The sequence below is a fragment of the Semicossyphus pulcher genome, unplaced genomic scaffold (genome assembly GCF_022749685.1).
Source record: "Semicossyphus pulcher isolate SPU_LCO1_2020_fin unplaced genomic scaffold, fSemPul1.0.p SCAF_25, whole genome shotgun sequence".
NCBI classification, from domain to species: Eukaryota; Metazoa; Chordata; class Actinopteri; order Labriformes; family Labridae; genus Semicossyphus; species Semicossyphus pulcher.
Genome location: NW_027211699.1, coordinates 3,269,251 through 3,291,317, shown reverse-complemented (window position 1 = coordinate 3,291,317; position 22,067 = coordinate 3,269,251). Strand labels below are relative to the sequence as shown.

Below are 22,067 nucleotides of genomic sequence, written 5' to 3'. Positions count from 1 at the left end.
TCAAAAGAACGATTTTTGTCGTGGAGTAAAGTAAAAAGTTTCCCCAAAAAATAATACTCAGGTAAAATACAGATACTCAAAAGATGTACCTAAGTACAGTACTCAAGTAAATTTACTTTGTTACTATCCACCCCTGCCTATGTATGAAAAAGAATGACCACACAATGTTAATGTGGGCACTGCAATAAAATTGTACAAGTAATCATCAAATCACGATCAATACGGCTATCCCCACCAACAAAAGTCCCGTTATTTTGGGTAACACAACCCCCAAAGCAGGGACTTTTAGGAGGGAGAAATAACCACCCTGTAACTTTATTCATACCCTGGTCCCTGCAGTGGAATTTCATTAAAGGTTCCTAGTCCTTCTGGAAAGTTCCTGTAGTGGAAACATGGCTTAAGGTTATTCTAGGAAGAATAATTTTGAAATAAACATATTTGGCTGTCAGGGCTGGGATTCAGGGGGACCAAGGCTTAACATTGCCCCAGGGCTCCAAAATCAGCAAGTCCACCCCTGTTCAAATGTATGTGCTGAATTGAGAATGCATTGCAGTGGACATTTTTAAAGTTAACATAGTTTTTCGAGTCCTGTTTACAGTTTGAAACATTCTTAAGATGCCATTTAAGCTTCAATAATTTGGATCCTGCGTCCCTAAAATATGAAAATACCATACAAGTACAGATAATTAGGTCATCATCCTGCCCTTGCCCCTGAGAAAGGCACTTAGCTGCCAGGCACATACCCCAACAAAAAAAATCTGGCACAAGAGAACGGAAGCAATCTGAAAGCAGAGAAGGTTTTGGCATTAAAACACAGGTGACATCTTCAGGTTTGATTGTGCCAAATGGGATTAAGTTGCACCCTGCATTTACAAACCCTGACCAATTAAACCACCCAGCCTCACTGCAGCTTGTTTGCAATAATTTGCACTGTTTCCAACAACGCATAATAAGCTGACAACATTACGTGGACCAGCGCCAATACATTGCTGGTAATTTACCGAACTGTTTTCTTCAGAAGAGCGGGGCGGGGATGAAACTGAGGGGAGGTACAGGTAAAACATAACTCTGTCACGCTCATGTGAAGTCTGAGTTTACCACGTAATGTTTTTGTCAATGTACCAAATCTAGCTAGCAAGGAAATGTGACTTTTGTGCACTAACGCATGGATAGTGTTTTAAATTATATGCATCTGTTAAGAAAACGAGCAATGGATTCATTTGTTCAAACATATGTTATTTGTTCAATGTTATAGGTCTCTTTTTAATATACGAACCTCCTGAGGAAAAAAAAAACTTCGACTTGTCTTTGCGCTTCCCAAGAGAAACCGTCGTTAGCTGAGTTAAGCTAGCTGTAGAGAACAAGAAGGTGCGCCGGAAGTAGCTGTGTTTGTCTATGAAATAAAAGCACGGTTGCGAGTCTAACGTTCCTTCGCAATGTGGAATTCTCAGAGGGCCTTTTATTTTGAAAGTCCCGACCTGAAGTTGTAATTGTAGCTCACGCCGGCTTCACGGCTTGTCCCACTAAACGCGTTTCAGGCGGAGTTCGGATCTTAAAACATTTGGCAAACTTCTTCACCTCTTCACTTCTTCGTACACATATTTGAACTCAGACACCTTTACCCCTTTGGCCTGCCTTGGAGGAGTTACAACTCATGGAATATCTAAAGTTTGTGTCAAGTTTACATTTTTGATTCTTTTCTGGGCATATTACAAACTAACTTTTCTCCCCTCAAGTGGAAGCGCTCCCAGGACTTTTGTGGTTTGTAACTTTACTTTACTTTTATTTTTCACTCGTCGGATTTTTGGGGGTTCACATGCGATGTCACGGACTATTAAAAGAAGAAAGAAATGTTTGTGTTTAGCTGTGTGCTTGCCGTACGAAGGTGCTTTTTGAGTTTATTTTTTGAAACCAGTTGAGTGACTGGCGACAGGACTCTATAATCAATGTGGTGTCAGCTGGAAGGACGCGGGGTCCGGATCTCACCTAAACGGTATGGCTTTGAATCACATACGTAGATCTTCAAATTAAAAGTGTTTTAGCATTAGAATGTGTGTGTCATTAAATATAAGTCCACATATATTGATTCAATGATGTATCCTGTTAGTTAAATAAACCACTAGTTACATAATGTCACTAAGTTGTTTAATTGGGTCAGTTTATCAGCCTTATGCTCTTATGTAAGTTCATGTATTTCATTATTTTGCACATTCGCATCAGCTCAACTATTAACTTACATTCATGCATCCAGATTTTATTAATTTTTTTTTTACCATTATTTTGTGTTTTCCTAATCTCATGCAACTCTACTTGCTTACTTGCTTCTCGCACGAGATCAAGACGTTTCCACCACGTCAGTCCTACTTAACTTTTTATTTTCTTTGGCAGCCCTGCAGTTGTAGCCTATTTCACATTTTGTTTTCCCTGGCAGGCAGTCAGTTGAGGTGAGAGCTACCGACTCATAATACCAACCCGCAGGTAGATCACACAGGTTGTAATAGAAAACATACCTACTGCAGCTGATGTTTTAATCCGATATTGTCAAGAGATCAGGGGCTGAAAGGGCTCTGTGGGTGGTTGAACAATATAAATTCATGCAGTATTAAAGCTTTTATATTTTGCAAAATGTTTCACCACACTGTAACAAATGATGCCAGGTAAGCTTTAAACCGATTAAGGTATTTGTCACGCTCCTTTCCTGCACCAATGCTTGTACAGCACCTTATCAGAAGTGTGTGTTTATGTTTGTGTGTGAAAGAGGAAGACAAATCCAGAGAGATGTCATTGATAGAGCTGTTCATATGGAGCCAAGGCTAGAGAGGAGGAGGCTGGATCCTGCAGGCTGAGCGTGGTATGAAACAATCACAGACCTGGAATTAATGGGCTGTTTGCACAGTGGGACAGCAAGGCTTTGTAATTGAGCACATGTGGGGCTAAGGCTTTTCCTCTGCTCCTATAGAGAGGAAGAGAGAGGAAGGACAATCATTTACCTGCATGTGTTTTCCATGTCACATGCTGTCACAGCCACTCCTGTTGTCACTATTCGAACACTCAGACGCATTTCTGCCAGATTAGTCAGACCGAGTCTGTCGTAAAATCTGCTGAAAGATGTGTAGCGAGGTGCAAACCGTCTTTTCGGAAACCTCCTCCAGACATCTTCCACCCCAGTCGCTCTTTAGGTTATAGGACTTCAAAGAGGCAGGATTAGCATGGGACGGGGTCTGGCCCAAACACTAACACAGAATGCATTATCTCTCTGTCAGGTGTACGTGACTGACATTAGCCACACATGAGGAGGAGATGGTGGCGGTGGTGGTGGTGGGGGGGATTACTTTGTTAACAGGATAATAGCACAGTAGCCACTGCCAGGTGTGGATTTACTTTATGGCATCTGTTTCCTGTTGAGGGTCTCCCAGCCAGAGGCCCCCATACCATAATTCCCCCTAATTCCTCTTTCACTTACGCTGTCTCATCTGGAAAAACCCCCCGTGGTTTACACGGGCAGCACTAAGGACACAAGTCAAATCCATTTTCCAGTTGCCAGATTCAGAAAAGAAACAATTTTCTTTGTCTTTTTTCCGTATGTTCACGTTTTCTGTGGAAAGCTTCTCTAGAAGCTGCACGTCAACAAGGTTATGATTCATGTGTTTATGCATTTTGAAAGTGGCTTAGTCATTAAGAAAGAATTAGATTTTTTTCCCTCATTCATTTTAAAGCTCGACAGATATAGGATTTGTGAGACTGATACCGATACAGTTTTATAGGAGACAAATTAATTGATTAGAGATGTTTTAATTCTTTTAAACCTTTTTACGCGGATTGTGCCCGAAGTTTGTTCCGATATAATTTAGCAAAGATATTCAGAAAGCAGTTTTTTTCAGCAAATACCTTAATTAAAAAATATGTTATAACACTATTACACATTTTCAGCCTATTGTAGTGTGGACAACCGTATGTTTGTCGACGCTCTGCTACATGTGCTGCAGACAGTGGTGTAAACTATCAGGGCCCTTTAGTAGACAAACCATGTGATAACAGTATTTGTAAATCTTCCCAAGCAATGTTTCCTAAATTATATATTTTGTATAGTATAAAAACAATTCACGCTTATATATTTGTGATAGACCGATATCGGCCCACCAATATCGGCCCCATAACATCGACCAAAAGATATATCAGTCAGGCTCCGATTCTTTGAAACAAAAATAATCTGCAACAATTGTGATTGTTGATTGTAATTTAAGTAATTTTTAAAGCTAAAAATTTTACCATTGGTTCAAGCTCTTAAAATGTGAGTATTTGCTGTTTTTACTTGTCTTACATTATAGGAAGAGAAACACATTTTAGACTCTTGGTCAAGAACAAGACATCCCCATGGGCTTCGGAAAAATGTGATGGTTTTTTTTCACAGTTTCTCTGATGTTTTATCGAAAAAAATTAAATCCACTGATCAAGAAAAGTATTAATGGATTAACCAATTAAGACAAAATATTATTTGTGGCACTATTTTGACATACATTTAGATAAAAATGTTTTACAATACAGAGAAATATGAAAAACAGGAAAGTGGTTGAACGAGTACAAGTAAAATACTGAATACGAAAGTAACACCAGCTCCTGTTTTAATAAAAACACAATAATAAACAGTGGTTCAGGTTGAAGGAAAGTTTGCATGTTCTCGTGAAAGTCAAAGTGAAAATAGATCTGTTTCAAGCTGTCACTTAAAAATGTTCTCAGAGGTCCTTCGGGAGTGTTACAGGATTGCACAGTTAAAAAAGGCTGCATCTCCAGGTTACTAATAAACCTCACACTGCAGGACCTAAGTGAACAAATTCAGTTAATATAATCAATGCTAAAAAAATACAGGTTGCCACTCGTGCAGGCCTCCCTGCTAAAGTCAGAGTTCAGTCTGTTTATTCACGGATAATTGCTTGGTGACGTGGTTCCCTGCTGCCTGTTTGTTTAGGCCCCGTCCTGCGGTTTCAGGGTGTTCTTCCTGGGATCATTTGGAAGAATTTCAGGCTATGCAGATTAGGATTAACATAAGTGTGGAGTGTTGATTGGGGGTTTGAGGTTTTGATTTCAAGAGACTTTCTTTTCTGTGTGTGTTCTCGTCTCGGAGGAAGGGGGGATTTAGAGTGCTTGGGTCTGGTCCAGGGGGCGGAAGAACGCCGTGGTCCTTGTCTGGCCTTGCAGGGAGTGCAAATGATGCGTGTCATTGTAGCAAATGGAGCATGGTGATGAAGTGCTGCTGCTGCTGTTTTACAAAGAAACTACTTTGAGGGACTTGCCTGCCTGCCTTCTGTGTGGCGTCCATGTAAAAGCCCTTAAGAAGCCTGTACCTAAGACACACACATGATTCAAATCCTGCAGATATACACCCTCCTCTCCCTAGTCTGCTGATTGTGAAATGACTCTCTACTCCTAGTAGAGCCACTAGACAACTGGTTCAACTCAGCGGCACACACTTTGTTTTCACCTGTAATTGCTCCTCTCCATGTTTGAGAGGTGTGTCTAACCGCTTAAGTATCTTTCATCACACAGAACACCTGGGCTTATTTGGTCGATCCGTAGCCAGCAAAAACAGGAAGCTCACTGACTTTGATGTGTTTTATCGTCCCCATGACAAGCAGGCACTTTGAGAGCTCGGGGCGACCGCATGAGTGATGGGTCGACCAATCCTTGTTGCTCCCCGCCGGCTGCATTGTGTCCAGGGTGTGGCCCCCGCTTACTGCACGTCCTGTCAATGAAAGGGTTTTGTCACTCATTCACATGTTCGCTCACTCACTGATGGTCACTGATGATGCATCCATTCAGACAAACACGCCACAGACAAACAAACAGTCATGACATCCACTCCTTCACACTTTTTGTTGCCGTGCGAGTTTTCTCTCCCCTCTTCGCTGCCTTGAAGGAGCCTCGCCAGTAAAGCTGCATCACTGGCATTCTGATCATTCCACCTATTTTAACTCTTTCCAAGTGACCTCCTCCCTGCTTTCAACAAACGGATATTCACATGTGACGTGGAGGCTTCTGTGCACTGGCTTAACGCCATCCCACTGTACATGCCACATGGTTGGCTGACTGGAATATTTTTCCAGTTAGTCACCGGTGACAGCATTCTGAAATACTCATGAATCACCATGAGTAGACTCATGATTTGTGTTTCATCAGACCACTGCACATGAGAAGTCTTCTGCATGAAAGAAAGTGTTTACATTTGGCTTACAGGAGGGAGTGTCTTTTTGTACAGTTTTTGTGGTTAACAGTTATTATAATGACTTAGCACTTATCACAATGCATCATTAAAAGAGTGAAAATATATCTTCAAATTAACAAAAACAAAATAAAACTGGCAAAACGAGATTAAACCAATTGTATCACTCAAAGAAAGTTTATTATGTAACTCTAACAATTTTATCGTTTAATGTTTATTGTTTTTACAATTGAATATATTGAATTTCAATTGCTTTGCTTTTTTTTCTGGATTCATTCATTAGTAGGTCAATCTATAAACTGGAGCCAGACAGATATATTGGTTGGCCAATATTATTAAGCTGATATAGGCCTATCACGTGTAGACGTTTTTCTTTTTTTGCAGAACAAATATTGCGGAAACAAGGCTTGGACTGATTCTTGTCTGGATAAATCAATAAATCGCTTTATTTAGAAATTAGAGCCAGACAGATACACCGGTTTGCTGATATAATTGAGCTGATATCGACCTATCACAAATATATCACTATAGAGAAGAAAGGCTTGGAGTCATTTAGAAATTGTGTCACCACATAGTTTGTCCAGCATATCGACTCCAACTATATTGTTTACAATACTTGCAGCACATTTAGCAGAGCCTTACAGCTGAGCAGACGGTGGTCTGCACAAGTTCACGATATATAGTGATGTTATACAGTATATGCTCTAATGAAGTTATTTGTTCAAGAAATGGGCCTTCTGAGTAATCCACATAAAAAAGGTTTTCATCCATCCATCCATTATCTATACTGCTTATCCTATTCAGGGTCGCGGGGGGGCTGGAGCCAATCCCAGCTGTCAGTGGGCGAGAGGGGACCAATCACAGAGGGTTTTCATTCCTACTCAAGAATTCGCTTTATCGGCCACCCTATCGGTATCTGTATCAGTCTCAAAATTCCTATATCGGTCAAGCTCGGCCAATATAAAACATAGGAAATCAATGAAAGATGTCACCTTTGGCTCAGTTCCCAAGGCCCAAGGTGACATCTTTAAATATATGTTTTTCCTGACAAGCAGACTAAAACCTAATTGATTTATAAGAGGAGAAAAATAAGCTAATTGTCACAGTCGGCAAGTTTTAAATGTGTGGCATTTCCATTGATTTTCTGTGTATAGACCAATGGTTGCAGGTCTAAAATAATCTATAAATGACATTAAAGCAACTTACTCAACACCTTTTAATAACCAACTGTACTGTAAAGGTCAGCTAATGCTACACTGTTCCAGCCAGAAGAGGATTTATTATGAAGACTCAGCAGTATTTGTTTGATATTTCTTGCTACACAAAATCAACTCTGAATCCTTTTGTGATTACAAGCTGTACAAAGTTTAAATACTACAGGTTATAAAAGGCAGGGTGTTTACAGTAGTGACAATGGCACGTCATCAGTTCAAGTCAATTCAAAGGGCTTAGTGGAATGAAAGTCCTAAATAAACTCCTCCAATCTAAAGCAGCAGATGTATTGTATCATGTCCAGGCAAAGAAAACAAATTCACCCACAGCCCAGGTCTGATCAGGTAGAATACCTGAGGTTTACCTTGGCAGGTATTAGATGCCTTGTATAATTGGTGTTTTTTTTTGCTTGTAGGCCGTGTTTGTTACCACAGATTTACAGAGATTTCCCATGCTTTGGATCGTAGAAAAAGCTGTAACAAGAGAAGAGAAAAAATAAATAGTTATGCCCTTATAAGCTAAAAGGGAAGGCTTGTTTTATCGGCTCGCAGATGTCTTTTTAATCCACTTCCTTTGGCTGTAAAGTTCCTTACTTGTGGACATACCAGGTTGTCAGTGTCCCTGTTTGAAGGTCGGAAGAATCCACAGCGTTCGTAGCTGAACTCCATCTTCTCACATGAAGAAGCAGAGGGTGACCTCGCTGTACTTGGTCCTTTTTTTCCACTAGTTCTGCCAAGATTTTAAAGCCATACCTCGGTGGTTAAAGCAGCAGGGTCATAAAGCTGCGGGCCACCAGTAAAACCTCTCCTTTTACATTTTAATTGAGGTACTTATGTTAACAGTAGAAGCCACAGTTTGCATTGTTTAAAATAACATGTCTTCCTCTCTGTCTCCCAACTCTGTTACCTCCACCAGCTGATACGTCTTGGGAGTGATGCACTGGCTTCCCCTGGTTGCCATGGTGATTGCCTCGGCCCTGCCCTTCCCTCACGACCCCGTGTCCAGGATTGCCGCCGCCACGACAGACCCTCGCAGAGAGCACCGTCATGACCAGACCGCTCGCCTCACAGCAAACGCCGTGGACTACGACTTCCATGGAAATGCCTCACAAACGGACTTCAACATGGCTGACGCTCTTAGCCAACAAACCAACAGACAAAACCTCCAGAACCTTAAGGATTACGTGAAATCCTCCGTAGATGAAAAGACTTCCATATTCAAAGTGGAGAATCAAGGAAAGAATAGCAACTCAGGCGGCGATTACAAAAGCGGGGACAGTTTGGATGTTCCAACAGAAACAGGAACACTTCGGATCGAGGATAATTCTTTACCAAAGGACTACAAATCTGACCTCTCATCACGTTTTCGGGACTTTTCCAAGAAGGACAGTCTTCAGGACTCTACAGAAAGACTTAAGCAGGTTCCTACAGCGGATACCCAAATTGCTGTCAGTCCTGCTGCTAATCTAAAGGGTCGAACAGGACCAGAACCAACTGCAACTTCACTCGGGACAGGAAGCCAGAGGACAACAGCGGCTGGAAGAGGTCCAGCTGAGGACAATTTAAACCTGGAGGCAGCGCTGGGTCTGGGGACCGGGCTGGACTTGGAAGGAGACGAGATGTTCCTGGATGCACATCCTCGAGTCCTGTTCTCACCTTCCCCGTCGCCTCCAGAACATCCGCCTCTCTTGCTCATGCTGGAGACCGGCATGCTGGAGGAGGACGGGGACAGGGAGGAGCAGGAGGACATGGACGGACACATTGAGGGTCATGGGGACCGGGCGATTGACAGGGGGACACCGCTTACTTGGGCGGACTCTTCTAGAGTGACCTCTGACGTTGCTCGGGCTGTCAAAAGGGATAAACGCTCGCACTTGGTCGACAGACGGAGAGGGGAAAAGTCAGTGTGCGAGTCGGAAAGCGTTTGGGTCACCGACAAGACGACCGCCATCGACTCCCGCGGTGAGAGGGTCACCATCTTGCAGGAAATCCAGACCCAGACTGGACCGCTCAAACAGTACTTCTATGAGACTCGCTGCCGCCAAGCCGAGCAGCAGAGCAGTGTCGGCAGGTCAAAGGGCGCAGCGGCAAAATCAATGGGGACGGGCGTAGCCGGGGCCGGCTGCTTGGGTGTGGATAAAAAACAGTGGGTGAGCGAGTGCAAAGCCAAGGAGTCGTACGTCCGGGCGCTCACCAGAGACGCAAACAACAGAACCGGATGGAGGTGGATTCGAATCGACTCGTCCTGCGTTTGTGTGCTGCTGTCCAGAGCAAACCAGGCGGTGGGGAGGGAGGTCTTAACGAGGAAGGGGAGAGGCTGAGAGAGGGAGGGGAGAGAGGAGAAGGAGAGAGATATTAGGAAGTAGAAAGTGACACAGAGCAGAGCAGCTTTTGACATCCTTCTGTGTGCACTTTCACTTTTACACGATGTATCCAGTATCTCCCTCTTCCGTCTCTCCCTCCACCAAAGACTTTTGAAAAAAACAAGAAGACCTCAACACTAGATCTTAGGGAAATTTGTCATATATAGAGATTTTACTTTGAAAGTACTGTTTTTGTATGATTTATCTTTCATAATCTAAGTTATTTTTGATTAGTACGTAAGCATGTGTATGTCTTTGATATTAATATATTCCTTTATATATGTGTACAATATGACACCAGTATACCTTTATGTATGAAGCTATGTTTATCTGTGTGTATTTATAGAAGAAGTCTTCATGGAGTGGTAGGTCTCTCCAGTGTCTGATGATAATTCCAGCCTCTCTGCTCCACTCGGGTTGCGAGAGGAAGGAGCGCCACCTACTGAGGCTCCATTTTACTGCTCCACACTGCTCCTATATGGATTACCATGAATATTGTAGCAGTGCTTTTAGCAACCGAGTCTGATGAGGGGGGAATGTATTGGATACAGAAACTACAGCATGGGCACACTGACGCAGGATTTCACTCAGGATGCATCTTCATCTGTGGAACTTGTTCACTGTGGTTCATGAGTGTAAAAACCACGTGGTTTGTAAATTATATGACACCCAAACAAGCTACTTTTAACAAGTGCTGGTTTTGTCAGTTTGCCTGCCAAATTTGGTAATAAAGGATCTTTGTACTCAGCAAATCATTTTCACACAACTTAACTCATGTAAATATTTCAATCTGAGCTCTAAAAGCATCATGGGATATATTTGGAAAAAACATTTCAAGTGATTCAATGCTGGTAAGAAGCCGTTTTAGGGATGAACAATATAGGATTGTATGCTAATAGCAGATTAGCTGATATTTTGCCGCTCTTTTTGCCGAGCCCAATATACGCACATATTTTTGTCCAAGTTATTTCTACAACCACAGCCTCATACAACTCTGTCAAAGGTAGAAGTATTCCGGGGTATTTTTGTTGTGTAAAAGTAGCATTACTATAATTTAAAAATACACCATAAGGGGCACTGGTTTGGCTCAGTTGGTAGAGCAGACGTCCCATGTACAGAGGCTACAGTCCTCAACTCCTGGTCTGACAATCATTTGGTGCATGTCATCCCCCACTGTCGACTCCCCACGTCTCCTGTCTCTCTTCAGCTGCCCTATAAATAAAGGCAAAAGCCAAAAAAAGAATCTTTGGAGCAGTTTTAGGGATGTAAAATATTGGATTTTATGCTAGTATCCGATTAGCTGATATTTTCCCGCTCTTTTTGCCGATACCGATATATGCACATATTTTTGTCCAACTTATTTCTACAACCACAGCCTCATAAAACACTCTCAGGTGTAAGTATTCAGTTTGTAACTTATGTAAAAGTAGCAATACTTCATATTTAAAATCCTCAATAACAAGTTACAGTCCTGCATGTTTTTTGTGCAAAATCTCAACATGCAAAGTAACTTGTGGCTCTAACGATAACATATATGAAGTATACAATATTTACCATATGCATGTAGTGGAGTAGAAGTGTAAAGAAGCCTAAAATGAAAATATTTCAATCAAATCTTGTAAGAGTATCTTTAAAATTATGGGGACGCTGGGTTAGCTCAGTTGGTATGTATAGAGGCTACAGTCCTTGACGCACACTCTCTACTCCCCACATTTCCTCTCTCTCTTCAGCTGTCCTATAAATAAAGGTAAAAGCCAAAAAACAATCTTAAAAATAAAAATATAAAATTCTAATTATGAACTTCACACCTGCAGAAAGGGGAAAAAAAACATATTAATGGGACAATGGAGAAAGTTTGCGATGATCAGCAGATCCACCTGGGTCGCTTTATTTTTTTTCTTTTACATCACCATTTTAATTATCATCATCATCATTATTGTTTATTTTCCAGATGATATTTTCGATTTGTATTACTATCACTTTAATCATGGAAATCTGATAAATCATTGCACAATTTGTTCTCAAAATGTACACATACAGTAGCATATTTGAATGACCATTTTTCATATTTTACCTTTGAAAACTAGTTCAAATGAAGCCAAGAAGGAACGGAACATGTACATACGTTTATCCAATACATACCTAAAGAAAAATAAATAGATATCGTAAAAAATAAAAAATACAACTGAAAAAAATACACACATTTTACAAATTGATCCCCAGGCTCCCGACCCCCTGTAGGTTTATCATACAGATATATATTTTTTTAAAGACACCTTATATCATCTTCACCACCAAAAAAATGTTTTAGGTCATTGTTGTTTGTTTGACATGCAACGTAAGCACAGAGGCTAAAGGTTTTGTTTCCTGGGCTTCCTCGGGCTCGCCCCCTGACTCGCTCTGATCCCCCCCAAACACCCCCCGAACCCCCCGGTTCCAGAGAGCTCTTGGTTTCTGTTATGGCTTGTGTGTGCAGTAAAATGACCGGCTTCTGTCCATCCTTTTTAGTTTTTTCCTTCCTCCCTGTGAGTCGCTGTTTTGTCTCCCTGTCGCCTCCCACATCATCAGGATTACCCAAGACCCTGAGCTGATGATTACAAGTCGTAAACCGCACGACAACCTCGTGGAGGGCTAGTGAACAGTCTAACCTCAATGTGAAGCCTTCCTGAATATAAATATAACACCTCGGTACCACTTTCTAATAAGATATACTTCACAATGGATTTATAATTTATTACTAACAGCAGTTTAATGTTTATTTTGGGCTGTTAAAACCCATTCAGTTGGAGCAGCAAGTTCCTTGCCTCATGTTTTTAGCTAGCTGTCTCACTGTCTCTCTTCATTAGCAAGATCATTTGAAGTAAAATACTTTAAGTAACAACATTTTTACATTAAAGACTCTACGCAGCCTTGATATTTCTCTAACTAACTCTTTATTAATCACTTAAGTTGCATTTTGGACCACAGCTCTAAAGGCTCGTTATTACGTCTAAAAACATGTACTGTCTGTAGGTACCAGGTCTGCAGTTATAATGTAAATAGGATGTTGATTAATGATTAATAAAAACATTTTTCATGTGTTTCAACTGTCCATTTTTGTAGTCCTCTTTAAGAGCTCGCAAAAAATACATTTTGTTATTAATAAGAGCTTTTTTTATCGATTTATAAATGATTTATTAAATGTCTCCACAAGCATTTTAGTACTTTGGATTAAAGGCCCTACATTTCCCATAATGCAATGCTCAGTAGTTCTATATTATTTGAGGATGTCCTTTAGTGTTGATGGTTTATTTAGCCAACAAAAGCTATATATTCCTTAGTGCTTATTAAACTGAGACAGCTGAGTTTTGAGCCAAGCCTGCAGTGCCTACAGGTACCAGGATGCATTGCTCAGGAGCAGACTCGCATAAACAAAACGCCTGAACATCATCGTCCATAAAATCCCGCAAATATTTTGAGTGGTTTTGCGTTCAATACAAGTGGAGGCTGAGATGATTAAGATCTCAGGCTTAAAATCTAAGGCGGAAAGATCCTCGAGGACATCAGACAACTTCTTTATAGAGAGAGCGTCAGTCCTCCAAACAAACAGCAATATCAAATTCAATCAATCACATTTAATTTGTATAGCACCAAATCATAACCAAAGTTATCTTGAGACACTTTACAAGCAGAGCAGGTCTAGACCGTACTATTTGTTAATTATAATATTATGAACTTACAAACTCCTTGTAAAATACGCCTTTTATAAAGTGGTACCGACACTAACTGTATGGATTTCCTGCCTTCAACATCATAAAATCTCTGAACACAATGCCTCCGTGGCCTCGCTCCACCCTGTCCCATCCACCTCTGTGCCTTTGATCTCTATAATGGGGTCCCTTCAAAAGAGATTACCCTGCCTATCGGCTTTCAAGGTGCCAATAGACAAAGCATGAGGACGGTCCCCTCTGATGTGGCCGGAGCTTAATGGTGGTCCGACTCCGGACGTGTTTTACTCCACCACTCCGACCAATTGGGGACACTTAGACGCGCCTGACAGGCCCACAGAAGGCAACAATAGAGCCACAATGGCCGACACTGGACACCAGCCGCCTCGTGAGTAGAAAGGAGAACGCCTGTGTTGTTTGGTGTTATAACCGGTTTATATCCATCCTGCCATTTCTCCCACTCTTCCTGTCATTCCTCTTGATTTTAAAAGCTAAACTTTACGCTGAGGTTAACTTCTCTCTCATTACAAACACCCGTTGTCGAGCAGAAGTGTTAAGGCGACACGTTTAGTTGTTTAGTGGGAGACTAAATGGCAGCGAGTGGTTTCCTCAGAAGGTAGGAAAATGAGCCCTGATATTACCAACTGTGCTGACTGTGTGCAGACAGGAATGAAGAGAGAGGAAACCGGCGCGACCGGCTTAAACCTAACCAACACCGGCGTCGTCCTTTATTAACCCCACAGCACAGTCACACTAAGAGAGAGAGAGAGAGAACAGCTGATCCCATTCAACCTTCCTCGCCTGCTCGGAAAAATACATTTATACATTCTTCATGTCATTTTCCCATTTTTATTCCCTCGCTTCTGTTATTGCAGAATGGTCAGGCCGATAGATTTATTTTGTAGTTAAATGGATATATTCATTGCTTCTTTCTCCGTGGATGAGCGAGAGGGTCCTCGAGTCCCAATCCGGTCAGCGCCCTGAGGAGAGAAACAGCATTATTACCACGTCACTGCGTCCGCGGCCTTAATTCAACTCTTGCCTAAATCTCCGCCAGCCAAACCCAACATTTAAAACCCTTTGGGGGAACGACTAAAATCCCAGACTCAAACCAATCCACTACAAGAAAAACAAAAACATAAAACGAAGAAATGTGTTGGGCACATGTGGAATCCATCCCACATGGATGAGAACAGTACGAGACAGTTTAATTAACGTGCTTCTCACCTCAGCCCCTCAACAGGAGTACGTCCTCACTGAGGCAGATTCACCCCGGGCACCAGAGTTGGCTGCGTCGGAGAGCAGGGGGGGAGACAGACACACACAGACGGGGTTATTATCGTAACTGCACTGACCTTCCACAAGCATTCCCATTAAGAAGGGGAACGAGGGATAATGGCCTTCCTCTGTACTTTGAAGCGTCTGTTCCTTGTTATTGCCGGCTCTCTCGCTAAAGGAAACAGAAAATTCCACCGCCAAAGTAATGGCACAGTAGCATGAAAACAACCGACAGCTCTGAGCATGTGACTTTGGTCTTGCAGCTTATATAACGTCAGCTAACTGAAAACAAATGTTTCTGTGAGGCTCATTTCGAAAGATGTTGACACATGTAGAGCAGCAACAATTAATCGACGTACAATAAAATGAGGAGTTTGAGAGTTATGGACTGTTTGAACAAAGAGGTTTAAGTCCCTTTGGTGTCTGAGAACTGATATTAAAGGGGGGTATAATGCTAATTTCACGCTTCATATTTCCCTCTGTGAAGTCCTGACAGACATTTGTGACGTCACAAAGTGCATCTTGTAGAAAAAACTGTGTGAAACCTGGCGTTCACAGCAGCCTGGGGATTACTCAAAAATACTTTTACCTACAGACTTGAAACTTCACCCACGTTTAGTCTGGACATCCAACATTGTAACATTATATATATGTCTTAAAATGTGAAACAGCATAATACCCCCTCTTTAAGCATTTTTCGCAATTGTTAAGTTTCATAATTGATTCATTAACTAATCTTAAAATAAATGAAAGATGAGTCAGTCGTGAAAAAAATCATCAGTTGTAGCCCTGGACACGTGGCTAATGTATTTTCAGAACTCCAGAATAGCTGCACCTGATCACAGCTAGCCCTGTCACCGAGCTCCATCAGACCTTTTGCCCTGATTCCTGTCATGCTCTTCACATGAGTAACACCGTATAGAGTAACAGCTCTTCCTTCCCACATCGTCTAAATCGAGAAGCGCCTCCAGGGCCTCGGAGGAGCCGAACATGAGAGCGAAGGTGTCAGAGGTCGCGGCTCTTACTCACCATCACTCTGAACCTTTCTCAGGGTAACGGAGGGCGTGGCGATGGCTGAGGCACGGAAGTTAGCAGGCAGGGTCTCGGCGGAGTCGGAGGTCACGCCCCGGAGGTCCTTCTCCCTAAACATCTTCCTCCAGGAGGGCGAGCGGGTGAACGTCTTCGTTCCGTCCTGACAGACAGAAAGTGTGTGAACAAAAACATGGCTGCTCAGAAAATCCATCACTCAGTCGAATTTTTATTTTTAAACCTCTTCAAGCCGATTAGCATGCTGACCTCATCAGGTCGTCTCTCGGTTCCCATGGAGATGAGGGAGTTGTACTCTTGCTCCAGGAGCTGTCTGGCCTGCAGGAGAGAGGTGATGCAGAGCTTTGAGATTCATTTGGACTCTGCAGATGACACATTTCCAGGACGGGTGTGCTGCGCTGGCATTCATTAGCTCATGTTTGAACTGCTTTAAACCAGATGAGGTATTTTAAGCCCTTTATTAAAGACAGCAAAGAGCGGACAGGAAATTACAGGCACAGAGATGCCACAGAGGTCCCAGGCTGGACTCGATGCTGCTGTTCATGGTTGAAGTCTAAGCCCAGAGGCCACCCCGCTGTGCTACTCTCTTGATTTTTGGTTTCATATCATACTTGGTCCTAAGTGAGGCAGAAAATCAAAGGAAATTTGAATTACAATACTGGTTTAGGAACAAAAAGCTGCGGATTTAAACCATTATTTGTGGTCGTGATCATTAAGATGCTTGCATGACAGGAGTCTGAAGAAAATAAAGGCTCAGATCGTAAATGTAGACAAAAAAATGCTATTAAAGATGTTTTTAGTACAAAAAATAATAATAATTATAATAATAATGAAGGGGCTTTGTTCTGCATTATTGTGACCTAAAGTCTCTGGAAATTTGGTTTGAAATAGTAAAAAAGCACAAATGACATCACAGCTGAGAGGCTCAATAAGCATCCACTGAGAAAAAATAAGTTCAAAACTACAAGAAAACCTCAGAAAACAGATCATTTCTCAAGGGATCAAGTCCATTTCTCAGGCCTGAGTGGGCGTGGACGTTATTTTGATTGACATCTGCTTGACTCATCTGCAAAGCAGCGGCCCAAATGCCCATCTGCTCTATGGAGTTTAAATTGTTTTAGTCGTCTTAGTATAAATTGGAGGAGGAAGCAGAAGTTCACAGTATTGCGAGTTGCAATACTTTGCGATCCATATCATAGTTAGCAGTTAGCATACACAGGCAACGTTAGCCCAGATGCCTCTATTTGTTCTCAAAGCTATGACTGTAATGCTAAATGCTAGTTCTGGAGCTTTTGCCAGTTGTGCATTATTACGGAGTCAAAGGTCAAACTCTTACCACACAGACGGCCGTAATTAGACAATATTCACATGAGAGTGTCGTATGAGCGTGATTTTAAAACATCACAGCTAGTTTGGTAGCCATCGTGGGACAAGAGGGATGAGCTAAGTTGAAGGCTCCGGGTCACATTTTCTTTAACTAGACCGACCGACCATCGGAGTCCGGTGGCTTTGAAGAGAGCAATGGAACAGGTGTTTTTGGTTAAAAAAAGAGGATAGCACCTTAATGATAAAATCTCAAAGATTTTCATTTAAATAAATGTCTGTCAAGTCACTGTCTATCGCAGAATGAGGTAACATAAAGGTGATTGAGCCTATGGCCCACTGATGAAAGCCTTTGCATTTGCAGAATTTACCAGAGAGGGTAGGCGGAGCTAAGCGGGTGCTTTTCCGGTCTCTACAAGTGTTGCGAGTAAACAGTAATCTACTACGGCTGAAGAAACAGAGAAAAGATCGATGACTACAGATACAACTTCAAAAATAAGTGAAAATCCAAAGAAAAAGAAACAAATTGGACGCTCAGATGAAGCAAACAGTCTAAAAAGGAAAGTGACCGTCAGCGAGGAAAATCAAGAGTTACAACCGGAGCCAGCTGTGGACGTCAACACTGTCTGGATATCTGGGAAGTGTGCTCCCGCAATAACCGTTTATCACCAGAGGTGTCGCCAAAGAGAACAAAATTGAGATCTTTGAACTCAATTTGAACTGAATTAAACAAGATCTTTCCCTGTAGGGACCTGTTCTATAATGCTGTCAGAGACTTTGAAAATGTATCTAAGCCTGTCAGTGGCAAAACAAGCTAATTTTGCTAATGTGCGTTGTTTGGCTGGATTTGCCCACAGGGATTACATTGCAGCAGGGCTGCTAGCTGAAGTGGTCAGCTGCAACTATTTGTACCTTTAATAAGGTCAAAAAACACTTAAATTCCCCTTTAAATTATGTATTTGGTCAAAAAAAACTGTTCCAACTTTCACCTTTAAAAAGAAAGCAAAAATACCCCAAAAAGTATTATTTATCATTCTGTTTAGAGGCGATCTGAAGGTCAAAATGTAACTTTGTACGTGAAAAGAATTTCATCAGTGGCCGCCCGTCCTCTACCTGTGTGTTCTGATTGGGGATCTGCAGCAGCAGGGCCAGGTCCGTGTAATCAAAGGTGTCGTCCAGAGCCAGCAGAGCCCCATGGACGCCGCTCTCACGCAGGTTGTCGGCGTACTCCTTCAGGCCGAGAGTCTGCACCCAGCACATCACGCGCTCGTTGGACCACACCATCACATCTGGGAGGGAGAAAGAAGAAGGTGGAGGAGGAGGCGGAGGAGGGAGAGGAGGCATCCATCTGCAAACAGCAAGCTGTCTGCTCGCTGCTTTTATAAGCGAGATCAGGTTTCTTAATATTCTGCTCACTTCCTGAAGCTGGATGAAAGATGCAGGCCTGTTCTGGCTTATTGATGGTGCTGCGAAGGGGCTTAATTAACTATGAAGTATTGACGAGTGATAAAGAGAAATAGTGGAAGTTCCTGCTTAGCTGATGTCTCCTCTAACACGGACTGCACACGTCAAGCTCGTCATCAGACAAACAAAAAACCCACACATTTCCTAACTCTGGAAATTCTTCTGGGAGGAAATCAGCCAAGATGAAGTGACTTTAAATGTACAACATGTGTATTGTGAGGCAAAGCGGTGGGAGAGCGAGAGGTTTGGGTTTGTTTAATGACCGAGAGTGTTGACATTTATGTAATCATTATCCAGCCAAATTGCAGTAGAAAGCTGTGGCTTGTAATCTCTTGGGATGGGGAGAGCAATAACTAAGAGGTGGTCCAAACATCTCCCAGCCAGCAGTGTGGGAGACTAAATCAAAGGAAAGCTTTGTTCTGTTTGCACAAGTCAGGTTTGTGAGGTTTTTTGTTAATCTAAGCAAGAGTTTAACTTTATTTAAAATGCCAAAACTGATGTAAAGAAGCTAATGATTTTTATGGTCAGCTGAGTTTGAGAAACGTTTTCCTTTCCCTTTTTTATGTCGACATACTTTTATTATATCGTAAAATAGTTCAAGCCAACAAAGGAAATTACATGACAGCTCCCACTATAATTATTGAATTAAAAAAAAAATCACAATTCAGTGTGAAACATGGAGGGATGAACATGATGATTTAGCTTTTCAAATTAATATTGTTAGCCCGTGGGTGAAGTAAGGGCCTGTGTCCACTAACGGCTTTTTCGCACTGGCAGCATCTATTTTCTATTCAAAACCAATGCAGTTCAGTGATATCAGGGCGTAGCATCCTAAGTGCAAAAACGCCCTCGTCATCAGCTGTTTGCTGTCGCTTTCCTCACAGCGCTCTCAATTGAAAACACCGCCGTATAATTTCGTTTAATCAAAGCAAATATTAAGCATACAGAGCAATTTTAAACTGACTTAAAGGTCACTACCAAAGAAAGCGGAAGTGCTGCCAGACAACATTCGTATCCTAGCAACAGTAACCACCGGTGAGAAGCACTGCGGTTCTGCCTCAGCGCCGCAACGAAGCTCCGTCCGCATGCAACCTTTATCATTCTACATTGGACCACACAACGCCGGCGTGAAGCCGCCCCAGTGTGTGTTTTTAAATAGCGGTCCAGCGTTGCAGAAGCAAATCAAGCACGAGGTGTAAACAAACAGCACGTGCTTCAAATACACACAAATGGCGCTGTTCCGCCCTGCCAGCTCGGCTGTTTACACAGTTACGCCTCTGTTTCTACCTCTGATGCCGGCTGGGAGGTGGAACGACTTCACCCCACTATTCCGCCTCTGTGCGTTCTACATACAAGACGAAACGTAACAGAGGCGTAATAATGGGTAAAAAGGGCTTACACCTCTATGCAGATGATACCATCATACTCACATAAAGCGAAAAAGATCTGCAGATGCTTTAAGGGTAATATTTTTTTTGGCCCAAACTTTTTTTTCACATTTTGGGGTCTAACAGGAACAAAAAGTTTATGAATTGCTCCAGCAGATTTTAATGTAATGGCTGCAACGTAATCCTTCGGGGTCGAATGAAAGCACTTTCTGAAGCAGCATAGTCACAAACCAACACAAACAAACTTTGCAAGTCTGGTGCAATACGAAATAACTGTTTTTGTCTTCAGGGTCTTAAAGCTTTGAAAAGAGCAATGTTAATTGTGGTTAAGAAATATGATCTTACTCTTTACTCTTCTGTTGGTACCTAGTCATCATTTAGACCCCAAATTCAGCAAAAAAAAGGATCCAGGTTTAAAAACACGTTTTGATGTTGCAGATGAAGGTTGCATAAAGTGGAGACTATCAGCAAACCAGGACAAAACACAATTTGCAAGGAGCACAGTTCTTTCATATACTGACCAATATAAACAGGGCTTTTATTTAGATGGATGTTAGTTCTAATTAGTAATAATTTAGCAGGTAAAGCGCATGGATCATTCCCGAACAAAGTCCATGTCAATATATGCAATAACATACTCACACACAACTATATCAGTCTTTCCTGCGCCTCGTTACAGAATATGCTTTTCCATTAGGAGCAAACACCGGATTAGACCATCATGGGATGGGAACCCCCCAAACGTCACACGTAGATGTGAGATGACTCTTCTTGGGATTAGACTTGTGAGGATGTCTGACCAGCTGCTCACTGGGAAGACATCCCTGGATTAGTGAGGTGAACTATTTATTCTGTATGATTGATTTTATTTTTATATTCTGCTAAACAGATTACGGCGTAATATTCGTGATGTTCGGTGTGAGATTTTCCTGATTTGTGTTGTGTTTGGTACATCGTAGGGCCTTGTGCGTTGATAGGATTTTGTCCCAGGGTCCCCCTTCTGATGGCATTTTGTGCACAATGATGTTTTAGCACAATGAGTGTATTAAACCCACGACCAGAATAGTCACACATTCTGTCACTGTGTTACTTTTTATAGTGAAATAATCCCCTGGAACGCCATCGAGGACACCAAGGGGGTACCAGCTCCAACATTGAGATCGACCGATTTAAGGGATTCGCTTTTAAAGGGGGGGTATTATGCTAACATCAAGCTTCATATTTCACTCTGTGATACCTGTGGAGTAGCTTAGCATAATTTACAGTTAAAAAAACTCCTAATTTTTCTCACACTGGTGCTCTGTGCAGGCCCTCATACAGCCTCTGCTTGAAACGACTCAGTCAGCTCTGTCCCATTAAGAAACGCCGCCCCTACAAGCCCACTTTCTTCTGATTGGGCGTGTCCTTGAACTGTGCCAGGGGCAGGAAGTGTCTCGGGCAGATGCCCAAATATAGAGTTCCTCCACTTTGTGACATCACAAAGTGAAGCGTCTGGAGAAGTCCGCTGTGAAGCAAGCAAGCCTGCAGACTGAGACTTTTTTAAGCAGGGGATTACTCCAACATACTTTTACCTACAGATTTAAAACTTCACCCACGTTTAGTCTTTAGTTTATACAACATACATTTGACATAATCCCCCTTCTTTAAGTCAAATGTTTTTGGTCTTGATGAGTTAGAAGTGCGAAAATAAGTTAAAATGATGGGTTCATAAAAGATCAATGAAATAAATTATCGAGTCATCACTGAGGTATGCTTTGAAAAAGACAATACCACAGCAAGAATGGAGGAATTAGCTGGGTGGATGAGGTCAGACGGACAGGGCAAGAATAATGAGATAATAGCAGAGCTCACCTTTGTTCTGGTGCACGCTCTCCTCTCGCCTCCTCTCCAGCTCCTTGCGGTCGTAGTTGAGACGCTTCAGGCACATGATGCCGTAATGCAAACTGACCCTGGGAGAGGTCAAAGAGGCAGAGGGTGAGCGGGCTGAGGCTTAAGGTTAACTGAGGGGCGTGTTTCCACTTTCACCTTTACTCAGAAAGCATTAACACAATCCGACTCCTTTTGACCCC

The 22,067-nt window shown here is 42.2% G+C and overlaps 2 protein-coding genes across 3 annotated transcripts in view; one reads left to right on the top strand and one right to left on the bottom strand.

The window, feature by feature from the left end:
• Positions 1 to 1,591: 1,591 nt before the first annotated feature.
• Positions 1,592 to 10,668, top strand: LOC138604331 (uncharacterized). Its single transcript, XM_069676245.1, has 2 exons — positions 1,592 to 1,993; positions 8,345 to 10,668. Exon 2 carries the CDS (start codon positions 8,364 to 8,366, stop codon positions 9,747 to 9,749), a length of 1,386 nt encoding a protein of 461 aa, XP_069532346.1. The 5' UTR covers positions 1,592 to 1,993; positions 8,345 to 8,363; the 3' UTR covers positions 9,750 to 10,668.
• A 1,536-nt stretch (positions 10,669 to 12,204) lies between these two features.
• ppfia3 (PTPRF interacting protein alpha 3) overlaps positions 12,205 to 22,067 on the bottom strand; it is a 32,941-nt gene continuing 23,078 nt past the window's right edge. For both annotated transcript variants that reach the window (XM_069675816.1, XM_069675817.1), the window contains exons 25-30: positions 21,850 to 21,947; positions 18,260 to 18,435; positions 16,073 to 16,141; positions 15,806 to 15,968; positions 14,726 to 14,787; positions 12,205 to 14,478 (exon numbers count right to left, since the gene is read on the bottom strand). In XM_069675816.1, coding sequence (XP_069531917.1) covers positions 14,735 to 14,787; positions 15,806 to 15,968; positions 16,073 to 16,141; positions 18,260 to 18,435; positions 21,850 to 21,947 — 559 coding nt within the window. In that variant the 3' untranslated portion in view covers positions 12,205 to 14,478; positions 14,726 to 14,734. The remainder of the gene's footprint in view (positions 14,479 to 14,725; positions 14,788 to 15,805; positions 15,969 to 16,072; positions 16,142 to 18,259; positions 18,436 to 21,849; positions 21,948 to 22,067) is intronic.